Below are 14260 nucleotides of genomic sequence, written 5' to 3' on the forward strand. Positions count from 1 at the left end.
ATTCAGCATTTTATACCTATCAACCAGGCTGTGAGTGGGGAAGAGCTATCTGGGCTTCCCAAGGTTTCTTGGCAGATTTTTTGGCAAATGGACAAAACCCCCTCTACTTATGCCTGTTTGAATGAAATTTGTCCAAAATTACCAATCAGTGACCAGATAAGTATGATCAGCTATTAGCATGCTTTATTAATGTTCTTTCAAAAAAAAAAAAGGAATGGCAGATTCTTATGTTCCAATAAGTAAATGAAAAAGTATCAAATCTTTTGATGCTGGTTTATTAAAATTAGTAAATGGGGCAGTGGTGTTCTGTTCATATTGAGTAAATACCTTAATATACACTTAGAGTAGCTACATTTGTAGTCAGTTACATTGCAGTGTAAAAAATTGGAACAGATAATTTAAACATTCTATATATATTACTGTATGCATAAATGTTCTTGCCATTAGTTGCATTTTTATCACTTCTGCATAACATCAAACAGCTAATACTGTACATAATATACACATTCTGTTATTCTTAGAATCTTTTTCTAAAGGTGCATCTAATTTCATAGTAGCATGACTTGGTACCCACATGATCATGAAGATTACTTAAAATAGTGAGAAACTGTGGCACGTGTTGGTAATGCACTTCCAGCTCATAGAAACTTCTCAATAGTTAAGCTCACCTGGTAAGAATTCTTTACAAAGAATTGTGAATGTAGTCAGACTTTTTGGTTGTTGGGTACTAGGCTGCTTGAAGTGTAAAAAACCAACCAAACAGGAAAAAAAAAACCCAAACCAACCAACCAAAACCCCCAAAAAACCAAAACCAGACTAACAAATTATAAGCAGTATAGGTATGTGTGTGTAATGAATTATTTATGTAATGTCCATTTTTGTAAATGATTTTGTCAGGATTGGCTTTTTTCTGTTCTGTGAAATTCAGTGTATTTTTAGGTTTACAATGTTGTGTAAATGTCAGTTAACAATAAATATTTTTTCTAAGAGATGACACCTATTATTATTATTATTTAAACCATCCTGTCTTCCAATAGCCCCTGGGTTTGACTTTGACACTTGTATTGAAGAGTTTTTTCATTTCTTCCCTCAAGAAAGAAAGTTCAGATGGATGTTTTTAACATTTTGGGGGCACTCTTACATGTCCTATTGAATATCCAGAGTTCCCCTCTGATCTTGACATCCGCTTCTCTCTCGTTGCAGTTGATCAATGAAAATAGTTGCAAAAACCAGCAAATGATGTAGAGAGAAGTCAGCTTTGTACAAACAGTATTGAAAGCTCTTTTGTATGAAAGATCAGTGTTAGTGGCACTGTTGCATGGGTAAAAATCATGTTACTAGAAAAAAACCTGTAGTCTCACTCCTGAGAAATAAGAGAATTTTGCAGTTGAAACACAAGACATTGCAGTACATGGGGTTTGAGGTTTTTGTTCTTGTTGTTTGGTAGTTCTCAAAAAGGTTGTTTTGATTTTATTCAAAAAACCAGCACTTTTACTTCTCCCACAGCACTGTTCTGAGTTATTTCTACAAAGGCTTTCGCAATGTTTTAGCAGGCCAATATTGTACAAAGCAAGTTTGCTGATTAGAGTAGAGCAATGTTGAGAGCTGCTGCCACTCTTCTGGGTTTTAAAAATACCTGAATATAGATGATGATGATAGGGACTCTGATCAATAGCAAACAGGACATACTTGAAAACCTACTGCCACCTTATTAGCTGTCACTGTTATCAGAAGTGGGTGAATCAAGTGCAAAGGAAAGGAATGATTTAAGGATTCAATAAGTTATACTTTTTTTTTCTGCCTTGCCATCTGTCCAGATCTATTCAGTTCTCCCTTAGGGAATTTAAACTGTTCACTTTAACATCCAACTATAGTCTGCTGTCAAAAGGCTTTTACTTTGGATTGAGAAAACATTTTTTTTCTAGAGTCAATGTAATAAGATGACTTTGCAAAAAAGAAAAAAAAAAATCAGTCAAGTTGCAAGCAACAAGAGACAATATGTTGAAGTGTGAAATTCACATGCAAAGGTGGAACACTAATTCGTAAAAGGAGAACTTTTTTCATGATGTGGCAATTTTATATGTATTTTCACAAAAGGTCAAAGACAGTTACTGTGACTGGATTTTGAAAAGTTTTAGGAATCTGACAGCAGAAGTTTGCATGCTATATATAGGTGTTGAACTTAAAGTAGAATTCATATCTTTAAGAGAAGTGTATTATCTTCTCCCTGTGCAACATCACACCTACTGATTTTCAACATTTTTTTCTTTGGCTCTTGATCTATGTTCTTATGGACTATTAATCAGTAGTAGCTGATTAAAACACTATTTCAGAAGCTTCAGATAGGCACATTGCACTTTTGACACCCAGAAGTATCAAAGTGACTTATTTTAAAGCATATAGAGTGTGCTACATTAGCACTGCCACTAGCCTGGGTCTAGAACAAGGGCTGAATTCTGTTCAGGAACCTCCCTTCTGCCACCACCTTATCAAAAATTCAAATGTTTACTTTTTGAAGTCTGCAGACAGGATTTCTGCGGTTATCCCAGTAAACAGTCAATAAACAGTTTAAAAAAGAAACATTTTTTAAGAGAAACCTAGAGAATGAATGGTTTTTGGACCAGTGTCTTAAGTTACAACAAGGCTTACTATTAAGGTGGAAGTTTTTCTTTTTCAAACTTTTTCTAATAAGGTGCAAAAGAAATTTATGTTCTCTGACCAAATCTTACTTGTAGGGTGGGCTTTTTTATCAGAGGATTACTTTCTTATAACTATAGTTTGTTACAGGCACAATAAATGCAGGCACTTAACTTTTAAGACACAAACTCACCTCTGGGACTGGAAGTATTGCAAGAGAATAATTAAAAATACCAAGTGCTTTGGAGTATGATATCCTGCTACTGTATTCACTAAAAATAAATCACATGGTGTATGGCTTAATCAAGAAGCATTAGTTACCACCAAGAAAACAGATATTCTAGAAACGTATTTCTTTTTCCTATTGTAAATAGACAAGGTGGTACAGATGGTGCTCTTACAGGGTTATGCATGAGATACAGTGTATATCAAAATTACACGTCTGTCTTAGGCCCACGTTAAATGCAACCAGCTATACTTCATTCAAACATTTAGCAGTAAAGGGTCACTTTCTCTGAATCGCAGAAAGATCTGCTCAGTACCTCCGGACAGACCTAACACAACTTCTCAGGTACTTAAGGAAGAGTGTAAGCATTACTTGTAAGTATACCTAAAATTTCTTATTCCTGCAGGTTATTTTAGTATCTGCTAACAAGCTGACTCGATATATAGAACCATGCCAACTAACAGAAGATTTTGGAGGAACTCTCACCTATGATCACATGGATTGGTTGAATAAGAGGCTGGTTAGTTTTCTGGGTGTTTTTTCTTTTTTCAAATGTCTCATTCTTGAGCCATGAATTTTTATTTGTGTAGGAACTGCTAAGTGTGTAAAAAAAAAAAAATTATCATATGTGTAGTAGTGCAGTTCAGATACATGAATAGTCTTATAACTAACGTTGGATTTGCTCAAGGGATGCTAAGGCTAATGTAATCAATTTGTTGAACCAACAAGTTCCTTAATGAAGCTCTCTTGTAGACTCTCACTCTAGAAAAGTGTGAGTATAGTCACTACAAAGGGAAATTGTTTGACTGCTGATAGGAGAAATCCAAAAAAGGAGGAAATACTTGGACTCTTAAACTGAAAAACGGTAGATTTAGGTTGGATATTAGGAAGAAATTCGTCTCTGAGGGTGGTGAGGCACTGGAACAGGTTGCCCAGAGAAGCTGTGGATGCCCCACCCCTGGAAGTGTTCAAGGCCAGGCTGGATGGGGCTTTGGGCGACCTAGTGGAGTGTGTTCCTACCCATGGCAGGACCACTGGACCTAGGTGATCTTTAAAGTCCCTTCCAACCCAGACCATTCTATGATTCTGCAGGTTCTTAGAGTTGATGGTTTGTTTGGTTTTTTCTTATGCCTTGGTTCCTGTGGACTGGGAGTCAGGTTTTAAGCTGTCCTACACTAAAACCTCTGTCAGTGCACTTCCCCCAGTAGATACAGAGATGTAGTAGAAGTCTAGGAGCAAATACACCCCTAAATCACTAATAGATACAAATTGTTTAAGCAATTGCTGATGTGCGTAGCACTTCAGAATGTTTTTAGTCTGTTCTTCATGGATAGTTGGTTTTCAGTTACTTAAATTGAATTTTCAAAACAATATTTAATCTTCAGTGAAACAGTGTGTTCCTTTCCTGTGCAATCAATTCTTAAAATGTGCATCTCCAGGTGGGATCCTGGACAAGGGAAACTCCACAGTGTGTCCCAACCGCAACTGCCTAAAGCCTTCAAACACACCCTGCAGCCATTCTCACAGCAGTACTTCCCCCTCAAGAAATTTGACAGCTTACACCACGTGTACCATGTTTCTTTTTGCTGAATCTCAGCAAATTGTGTGTTCAGACCCAAGGGTAGAGAGAGCATCATCTGCTGTGCAGCTTTTTTTCTACTGGTCTTTGCATGGCCCTTGTGTGTGCATGGATTAGGGCAAGGCAGTTTGTTCTCTGCCTGAAACTGAGAGTGCCTGGACACAGTGAAGGGAAATCTAATATTTTTATTGTCCTTAATTTTCATCCAGTATAAACAAAGCTGTCTTTTACTCATTCCTGGATTCATAAAATTCATAAGGACAGTACTTCCAATTTAGCTGGGACTTCTGCTTTATATTTGGTTCAAACCACAAATGAAACTTTTTTTTTCTCCTGTCTCTCCTCTCCTTGCCTTGTTTCACTTGGTTTGTATATTAATGAAGAACCTCTTCCATTGCAACACCTGAATTCTGAAACTAGACAAGAGGGCAGAAAGGTTGTTTAAGGTACTAGCTGAAAAATAGTTTACAACAGTTTATACATTTTAATTCTATGGAACATCTTTTCCTTTTGTAACAACTGAATTTAGCTTGTGTTTTATAAACAACTCTCTTAGAAATTGCCTTTTCAGAGCTGTCTACCTCATGTCCTTTTTGGTTTTCCATGAAGTTTCAGTAGTCCTAGATAAGTTAAGGAAGGTTCATCTACAGGCTACTGATTAATAATTTATTAACACCAAAAAGACCTGAAAGTTATTGTGCATGTCACTTATGGCACCTGATCATACTCAGCTCTGGGGAAAAAAAAAAAGCACCCCTCCAAAAAACTCCACAAAACAAACAAAAAACCTCAACAACCCTCAGAAGTCAGGTACAGAGGAGTTGTCTTAACAGTACCTAGCGTCTGACTATATAGGACTCGTATCTGAGATCAGAAGCCCATATAATCAAAGAAACTGATGAGGATATTTGTTTCTCTAGAACACACCATTCTTTTATCTTAGTTATTCATTACAATGTAGCCCATATCAGTAGTGATTAAAAGCTGGAATCTTCACAAAGTTGATTATTTTAATCCATTCAAGTGAGCTGTCAGATGCTTGTGTAATATGCCTTGATTCTCTAAGTGAATCTTAAGAATAATGCTGAAGTCTTAAATGAAAATGTAGAATAAATATGTTCATAAGACCTTAAAATTTTTGCAGAAATCTCAAAATTTTTCAATATTTCAGAAATCAGTCCATCTTTATTATATTAAATATAATTTTATTATCTTAGTGCTCTTAAGTGTTCCCCGAGTAAAACTTTGTTTTCTACTCTTTCTACCCTACTATCTGAATGTTGGGAAACAATTACGCTCTGTAAAGATTGATGTATATGAACAGAAGTAGTGGATAAATTTGTACTGATGCCTTCGATACTGCCACTTGTATAACTTGAATTTCTTAAATGAAAACCTGCCTCTTATTTAGGTATTTGAAAAGTTCACGAAAGAATCGACATCTCTACTGGATGAGCTTGCTCTAATTAACAATGGAAGTGATAAAGGAACTCAAGAGAGAGAGAGGTGTGTGGTTCACTTCTTGAAATCAATGCTTTTGAATTATAAAATTCCATTGGAAATACATATCATATTGAAAATACAATATGCCTTTATTTTGAAATGTGTAAAGAAATTCTGAAAGTTTATAATGTAGTCTACAAAATCAATCAGTGTGTGTGTTGATGGATGCTCATTTGGCTATTGACTACATGCAGCTCAGCTGCACTTCTGTTTTGATACAATGAGTTGAAAAAGTGAGTACTTTACTGAGTGAAGACAGAAACGTACACTCTTAACAGCATCAGGTAGCTCTGGCCTTAGTTGAAGTTTTTAGTGCTACTGTAATACAAACTATTAATTTGTTACTTTAATAATCAAAGTTCATTATTATTAATAATGTGTTTGTTACTTTATTCAAGATCAATAGATTTGAACTTCCTTCCATCGGTTGATCCTGAGACGGTATTGCAGACAGGTATAGTAAGTCAAAAAATGATAGTGTTGTTCAATAAAGTAACATTCCTTTTTAACCCCTAAGTGAAAGCACAGAGAGCACAATTATCTTACCCATCATCACAATGTGACAAGCTTATCAATTGATGTCATCTTTCTTGGGTTAAAAAAAGTAATGTTAACAAATAAATGGAAGAACTCCAAATGTGTATTTTTTAAAATAGTTTTTAATGATACTTATAATATTTTTATGGTATTACCATAATTAGTACATTTAATTTTTAAGAATGCATTGTTTCTAGATGATGTCAATATGTTGGCCTTATACAATGAATTTGTCTTAAGTAGCCACCAAATGGTTACAATACAGATAGCGTTTTCCTACACAATTCTGATAATTTGCATCAGCCTAGTTTTGAGCTGACCATCTGTAAAAGTAAAGCATAAAGTCTGACTCTGTGCTGCTTAGACTCTACCTTGAGCATTAAACAATTTGGGGTTCTTTGAAAAAAATTTTTTTTGGTGAATTTCCTGTTGGCAATAAAGTATAATAGCACTGTTGATTTGGACCAGAAATTTCCTTAGAGATTTGTGCCTTTGTAGAACAGGAAGTAATGCATAGCATTAGGGTGGTGATCAGAGTCTGAATGCTCAGAATCCTTATCTTATAGCCTCCCACAAACTAACGTGTGGATCACGTCATATTTGCCACAGAGAACTGCTGGCTTTACATGCCCTCTGAGTAAAATTTTAGTTTATTTATATATAGGATAATATTGTTTGAGTTAAAAGGTGAAACAATAGTTCCTTGCTGTGGTCTTTAAAGTTTTTAAAATATGAAGTGTCTGTAGACACTCCCACTAGACTTTAGTCTAATTGTATATCCTCCTCTAATGGTAAGGAATATTTTTGGATGAAACAACACTTCAATTTTGTGCAAGTAGATGACTCCCAAGAACACTAGTTTATATGCATTCTCTGTTTAACTTTCATTAAATAATGGCAGTTCCTAAGAGGCAACCTTTCTCTTTGTTAGATTTGCTGTCTTGAAAGTTTGAGAATAAAAAATTAAACTCTCCCCAAGTAAACTTTCCTATCTCTTAAGGGTAAAAGTGAATCTGTCTTCCATAGTTACAAGTACTATTGCTTTCACAAGCTCCAAATCCACAAGTAAAGTATAGTTCTTAGAATTTGATAAGAATCCAGTTTAAAAAATGTTTTTACTCTGAAAATGTTAATTCTTTACTGCTGAAAAAATACAATAAAAATTCAAAATTTTCCCAGTTGAACTATGACTTGTGAAAGCCTTTAAGTCTGTTTTCTCTGCAGCTATCTGTGCCTATCTGTGTAGTATTAGAAAAGATGAAATCCAAGATGTTTATTTCTATAGTATGGTAAAATGTATTTGAATTCTTAAGACATGTTCATTTCACAGTAATATATGCTGAGTAATTTAATGTTGCTTGCTGCAGTCCCCAAAGCCCTTGGCATTTTGATTGTCTAGATAATACCAGTTGAATTTAGAGTCTGTTTTTCTGCATTGTCCTTGAGGTATTACGATTTCTGTTCTAGTGGTAATTTTTTTCTTTTAGTGAACTGTCATGTTACCATTTTAAGACCTGCAGAGCTGATGATGTGGAATTGGCAGATTTTCACTTTTATGCCAATATTTCTTTAGTGACCAAACACTGCTTTATTTCCTCACTTGTTCATTGAGCTTTTGGGGAACAAATTGATGATCTGGGTTTACAGGTAGTATGGCATTTACATCCTGAAAACTGTACCACAACTTAACAATAACATTCATTGAACAGTTTAAACAGAGGATTAAATAGTCAAAACATACTATTTTTGCATATATGAAAGTCATTACACTCTAGAGAGTCTACCCTGATGTGGTGCTTAAGAGCACAAAGAAAAGGGTGAGAAGTGAGAAAAAATTATTGATCAAAATACTTAGTATTCAGCTCCACACTTTCATGAAAAGCTCTGTACGTGTTAGAAGAATCCTGGAAGATAACAGAGAAATTATATGCTCAGTTTGTTGGTGCTTCTAGATCATTCCTTTAGTCTAAGAATATGAATTGTTTGAGAAATACTTTAGATGCTACACAGCATTTTGAAGTAAACCAGAATACTTATAGTTGTTTCAGACTCAAGATTGTACTTTGCAATTGTTTCTTTACATTAATCAGTACTGTTGTCAATATGAATGTTAAAGTCACGGTATCCCTTTTGTGTATCTAAAATATGCCCCATGATTTCTACCGTGTTTTATGACTGCTACAACCCCACAAACTGTGGCCAGTGCTCTGCATGAAATGGCGTCATTAAATGTGCCCAATGGATGAAAGATCATTAGCTTCAAAAATGTACCACCGGGTGGTCTAAAAGCAGACATGCTTACTAATAATTTTTGTGCTTGTATTTTGAATCTAAATTATCCACACCATTATATGTATTCTTAAAGGTCATGAGTTACTATCTGAGTTACAACAGCGTCGATTCAATGGTTCAGATGGAGGGGTATCCTGGTCTCCAATGGATGATGAACTACTTGCTCAGCCACAGGTCATGAAGCTACTAGACTCACTCAGAGAGCAATATACCCGCTACCAGGAAGTCTGCAGGCAACGTAGTAAGCGCACACAGCTAGAGGAGATTCAGCAGAAGGTAATGCAGGTAAGCTTGGAGTTATTCTTGAATACTGTGATGTGGAGCTTTGACCTCAAGTCCCAGACTTTCTCCTGCAAAACTTAGAATCAGAGGTGAGAGCTTCATGCTTCCTTTCACTGCTCAAACTGCAATGTCCTAGTTTCACTTGACACTTTACATAATGGCTACCACAGTGACTTTCCGAAGGCTGTTCTGATACATAGAGGTGATTAGAAATATGCTCTCTTGCCATCACGCTGAAGAACCTTCACATTGTCCCTTTGTTCCGTACTGTGGCAATGTCCCTCTACGTTGTCAGAGGGTCAAATGCCTGACCTGTTAGCAGAGAGGAACATTCACAAATGAGATACATTTAACTGTAATTTTGCTTGAGAGTTGGAAACCTTCCCCTGCCCATGTTAATTTTAAATTCCTGTTATTGAAGATAAGCCATTATTTATTCCTTTATTTGTCTGCTTGGTATTTTAACTTAGTGATTAAACTCTCTGTATTTCAAGGCTATTCTGACCGGAATGAATACAAATCTTCCCAATCAATCATGTGTTAAAAGGTCATAATGAATTGGTTTGGTCTTTTGAAAACAGGCATGTAATTAGCACTTTAAACATTTTCTCAGCAAAGTCTCAGTAGAGAAAATCAAGGAAATGGAATTTAATTTATTCCTCTTGTGTTTATTACTTGAAATTAGGCTTATACATTTTTAAACTTCTGTATAGTTTGGATATGCATAAAAGGGAATGGATATTGCTTTTAACCTTTCAACACTGACATTTCTAATGTATGGGGAGTGCAAATCAAGTACTTGCACTTCTCAGCATTCCAGGTATGGGTAAACATAAAAGCTAATCAATCTTTTTATTTCTAGCAGTGAAAATATAAATCTACTGAGAAAATAATTTTTCCTTATGTAGTCATTCAGATTATTGTAAAAATACAAAAGAAGCAAATGTCATCTTTTGATATTTTGAGCTGGAAATAATAAAAAGAGATGAAAATAATACTATATAGTACGTATTACCACAGCCGTGGGTATAATCAGGTAGAGATTTTTTTCCTGTGTTAAAGTTACAGTGGTTGAACAAGATGTGCTGATTGAAATGAAATTTATAACATACTTTGGCAAATTGACATTGTTACTGCATTTAAACAGACTTGTTTACTGGGGCATCAACCTCATTTTGCAATATTTGTATTAGAAATAGTTCTTTTGTTTGCTCCGTGTACACTATGGATGCTGCATAGTAAGTGAACTGAGTCTACACAGGAAAAATGTGTTTTGCTGTGTAACTGAGCCAATCAGTTTTATAAAGCGCATTTAAAAGCTCTAAGTGGCATATAAATGGGAAAAACTTACTAAATCTAGAAGTTGATTTAATTTGCTTTTGGTTTACCGGAGAAAATTAGGCTAACAGAGAAAAGTAAGAAGATAATGATGGACTGGAGGAAACTGGTACAGACAAAGTGCCATGGAATTTATTTTGCTAAAACAAACAGAAGTAGCAGGATAATGTGCTTGCAATATTTTCAGTTCAAATGGGTGTGTACATAGAAAGTTTTCCCTTTGTGTTGCTGCTTTTTTTTTTAGTGTTTTGATTTTCTGTTAGCTTTCATTACAATTACGTTCCTATTTCATTCTTTGTATAGCTTCTTATATTGCTAACCACTCTTGGCTTGCTTTTGTCTTACTGTTTTGTTTTCACTATGTGCTGCTGCTGCTTACTGTGAACTGTTACGTTCTTACTCCTGCCTCGGAGCCCTCCTGTCCATAACCACCTTTCTTCCTTTGTGCCTTCAGTATCCTACACTCTCGTTTTTAACCACCACTCTTCCTTCTATTCCATAGTTTTGTTTACCTTTCCTTCATCTTTCGTTTTGCAGTGTAAGGATGGCAATGATTTTCGGATGTTTTATGATGAGCAGTTCTACTAAACAGACTGCTGATGAGCAGTTATGATAAATATGATATATTATGATAAATTCTAGCTTTGTCCCTCCTTAGGCAGAGGTACTAATTACTATTTTTCTAATCTTAATTCACAAAAATTAATACCAGGCCTTGCAGTAGTATAGTCATTAACCATTTAAAAATGTATTTAACAAAAATAACATTGCTTCTTTCTCCAGGTCCCACAGCGACTCTTCTCAGGTCTCACAAGAATGGCCACGTGCAAAGCTAAGCAGTCTCAGAGCAATGCAGTAGTTGCTGAAAACTTGTAATGGGGAGGTGATCTTGGTCAGAGAGGGCATTGCTAAGCAGTAGGCTTGCACACTGTTTCAGACCTGCATGAGAACTGTCATTTCCATCTGAGTGTTCCAGGCCATGCTGAGGTTACAGGGGGGCATCTGGGTGCCTTTGCGTCTAGGCCCATTCTGTATTGAACCAGAGACGGCTGTGCAGAGGTGTTTGAGCACAACAGGAAGCTTCTCTTCACACAAAAAGAACCTAGACCTGTAGAGTCTTAATTTGCCCTAGAAATGATAAAAGTAAGGAAGACCCAGAATGGTTTTGGAGCAAAGAATATATGCTCTGAAACAGTGCTTCTTATGGGGGGTGTGGGATGTGAAAAGAGAGGGTGGGAAGACACAGACACGATGACTAAAAGGTGAGGTGAATTGAGTGACCTTCTGTAATGGTGATGGTCATTCTTGATTACTGTTGCAGTGTAGCCTAGGAGCACTAGGAAAGTGGTCCAATTAGACCTTTTTTCATTTGTCTTCACAGTTATGGTATTACATTGTGTATTGTGTTGTATTTCCTGAAAAACTGTGTGAAGCTGTTCTGTTGCCTTTGTTGAAACAAAAGTCACATTAAAGAGAGGAAGCTGGCTTCCTATGCTTTTTCATTGAGGTTCAGAATGTGGGGGTGCTCCTGCATTTCCTTACTTCAGGACTCCAGTAGTAAGTGACTTTTGTACTAGGTTTCATCTGTTTCTGTGTTTTATAGATGTTTAAAAATTTATCATAAAATTTTGCCATCTGATAATTCAAATGTGTATAAGGAAACCAAAATTTGAGATACTCTGCTTTGCTTTGAATAATATTAACATGAAATTAAATGGTTTCAAAATAGTAATAATAATAAAAGAAATCCAATACTGTAGTCCAAAACTGTATTGCCATGACCCTGCAAAGATTTCTGCAGAGGCAAATCTCGTGAGATGTGGTCATTAAGACTCTGTAAGAAGCTTCTGTTATTTGAATAGAGCAAGTTGAAAAGACATAAATATATAAAATTCTAAATTGTTGTGTAAATTTAATTTTGGAATGGGTACATATCCTGTACTTGAATGTTAATATACTCAACAAAATAAGGAGAAAACTCAGGTGTGAGGTTGAATACAGCTGTGCATTGTAATTCACTTAGGCAACAATAATTTCTTGTTTGAACATGAGAGGTCCATTACAAGAAAATTGTGGTTTAAATTCTTTTTTTGACAGACTTACGAAATCACAAGTAGGTATGTGACAAATCTTTTGCTAGCTGCCACCTGCTTTCATGGAGCTGGCAGGCTAAAGTTAATGAAAAATAGTTTCTACTTAAAGCTTTTGAAGATGTGAATGAGTTCAACAACAAGACTTATACAGATCCTAAAAAGAATTTTTTTTCATAAATGTATACTTACTTTGAACTATTTCTGCTTATGTTACATAATTCTTTTTATACCAGTTTTTGTGTAATTGATTTGCTGCTTTATTTTTGTCATCTTTATCTTATTGACAGGTAGTCAATTGGCTTGAAGGACCTGGATCAGAACAGCTAAGAACCCAGTGGGGAATAGGTGATTCAATTAGAGCTTCACAAGCTTTGCAACAGAAACATGAAGAGATTGAGAGTCAGCACAGTGTGAGACTTCCCATACCCTTTTCTAGTAGCAAAATAATTTGAAGTACAAGCAGTTAAAACCAATGTCTTTTGGTTGTGAGTGTCTAGGAATTTTGCATAGTGCATGATTTTATGGGTTACAGAGGAAAGTACCTGAGCAGTTTAAGAACTTAATATGGTCGTTATATGTACATGTTGTTTTCTTTTCTAATGTAGAAAAACATCGATTTCTATCTGAGTTTTCTTTTTTATTATGTTACAGAAGTTCTTTAAATTTTCATGTTGAGTAGGAGAGTAAAATTCCTTTTTCCTCCCTGCCAAAATGGCTGAGAAGTCCTGTACTTCTCAGATGAATAAGTTAATATTCTTGTCTTTATTAAACTACATTTACCAGTAGCTGAAACTGCCTTAACACTTTCATTGATCAAGACTTAAGATATAATTTACGTTCATAATGAAATTGTGAAGAGATTGTTTTGTAACTGCATTGACTTGATACTTCTATTTCAAATTTTGAAGACTTCCTAAGATGCAGTGGAATTTTGTCTTTCCATCAGGTGATTAACTATAATTGGCATGTGAATACTTAGTGTTTCCCAATGGAGTGTTGCTCACAGTGCTTTTCCTCTTTTCTGAATTTCCTTGATGTAGACATTGACAATTCTGTCCACTTTTCCTAAGTGGACTTTTTCTTTGCCACTTTTCCTTTACAGTTATGGCAAAGAAAATAGTCACTAGGTTATAATTTTTCTGACCTAATTTAGAAAAGAAACCCCCCAAAAAACCCCAAACCAAAACAAAAAAAACAACAAAAAAAACCCCAACAAAAACCAAAACCCAACACACCCCAGACCTTTTGTCTGAGAACCACTGTGCCCTAGACTACACTGATTCTATTGACTACATCTCTGCTACATATGATTTCCCTGCTCAGATGCAGAAGTATGTGTTGTAGGTGTTTATGCTGGGTCAAGTGAATCCCATCTCCTCTGTCTTCTCATTGCTCTAAGCTCTTCAATCAATGTTCTACTCTGAAAACCAGTACCTTCTGAAGTATAAAACATACTACAGTTAAAGTCTGTATTGGAAAGAAAAGAAAAAAAATCCCGTCTACTTCATTGACAAAAATAATTTTAAGATCTTTCAGTCATATTTGCATTTCAAACTGAAAAGAGAAAACAAGACTGAATATACTTTGTTCTCGCTTGGATATTTATAATGGAGAGCTACACTTTAGCTGGGGCTAAATACAGTCCTTGAAATTAGTGAAATGCAGACTGGCTTACAGTTTGCTCATCACTAAAGCACTGACAAGATCGAAGGCTGCTTGGTTCTCATGTGCTGGCAGGAGTTTATAGAAACAACAGTCAGAAAAACTAATTTT

The 14260-nt window shown here is 35.5% G+C and overlaps 1 protein-coding gene across 3 annotated transcripts in view; it reads left to right on the forward strand.

Moving 5' to 3' along the window:
• Positions 1–14260, forward strand: part of SESTD1 (SEC14 and spectrin domain containing 1) — a 58715-nt gene that overhangs the window by 30907 nt on the left and 13548 nt on the right. For 2 of the 3 annotated variants that reach the window (XM_075756518.1, XM_075756519.1), the window contains 5 exons: positions 3270–3383; positions 5854–5948; positions 6344–6399; positions 8848–9059; positions 12775–12897. In XM_075756518.1, the coding sequence (XP_075612633.1) occupies positions 3270–3383; positions 5854–5948; positions 6344–6399; positions 8848–9059; positions 12775–12897 (600 nt within the window). The remainder of the gene's footprint in view (positions 1–3269; positions 3384–5853; positions 5949–6343; positions 6400–8847; positions 9060–12774; positions 12898–14260) is intronic. The other variant, XM_075756520.1, reaches the window with a different exon arrangement.

This window comes from Balearica regulorum, chromosome 6 (assembly GCF_011004875.1).
Source record: "Balearica regulorum gibbericeps isolate bBalReg1 chromosome 6, bBalReg1.pri, whole genome shotgun sequence".
NCBI lineage: Eukaryota > Metazoa > Chordata > Aves > Gruiformes > Gruidae > Balearica > Balearica regulorum.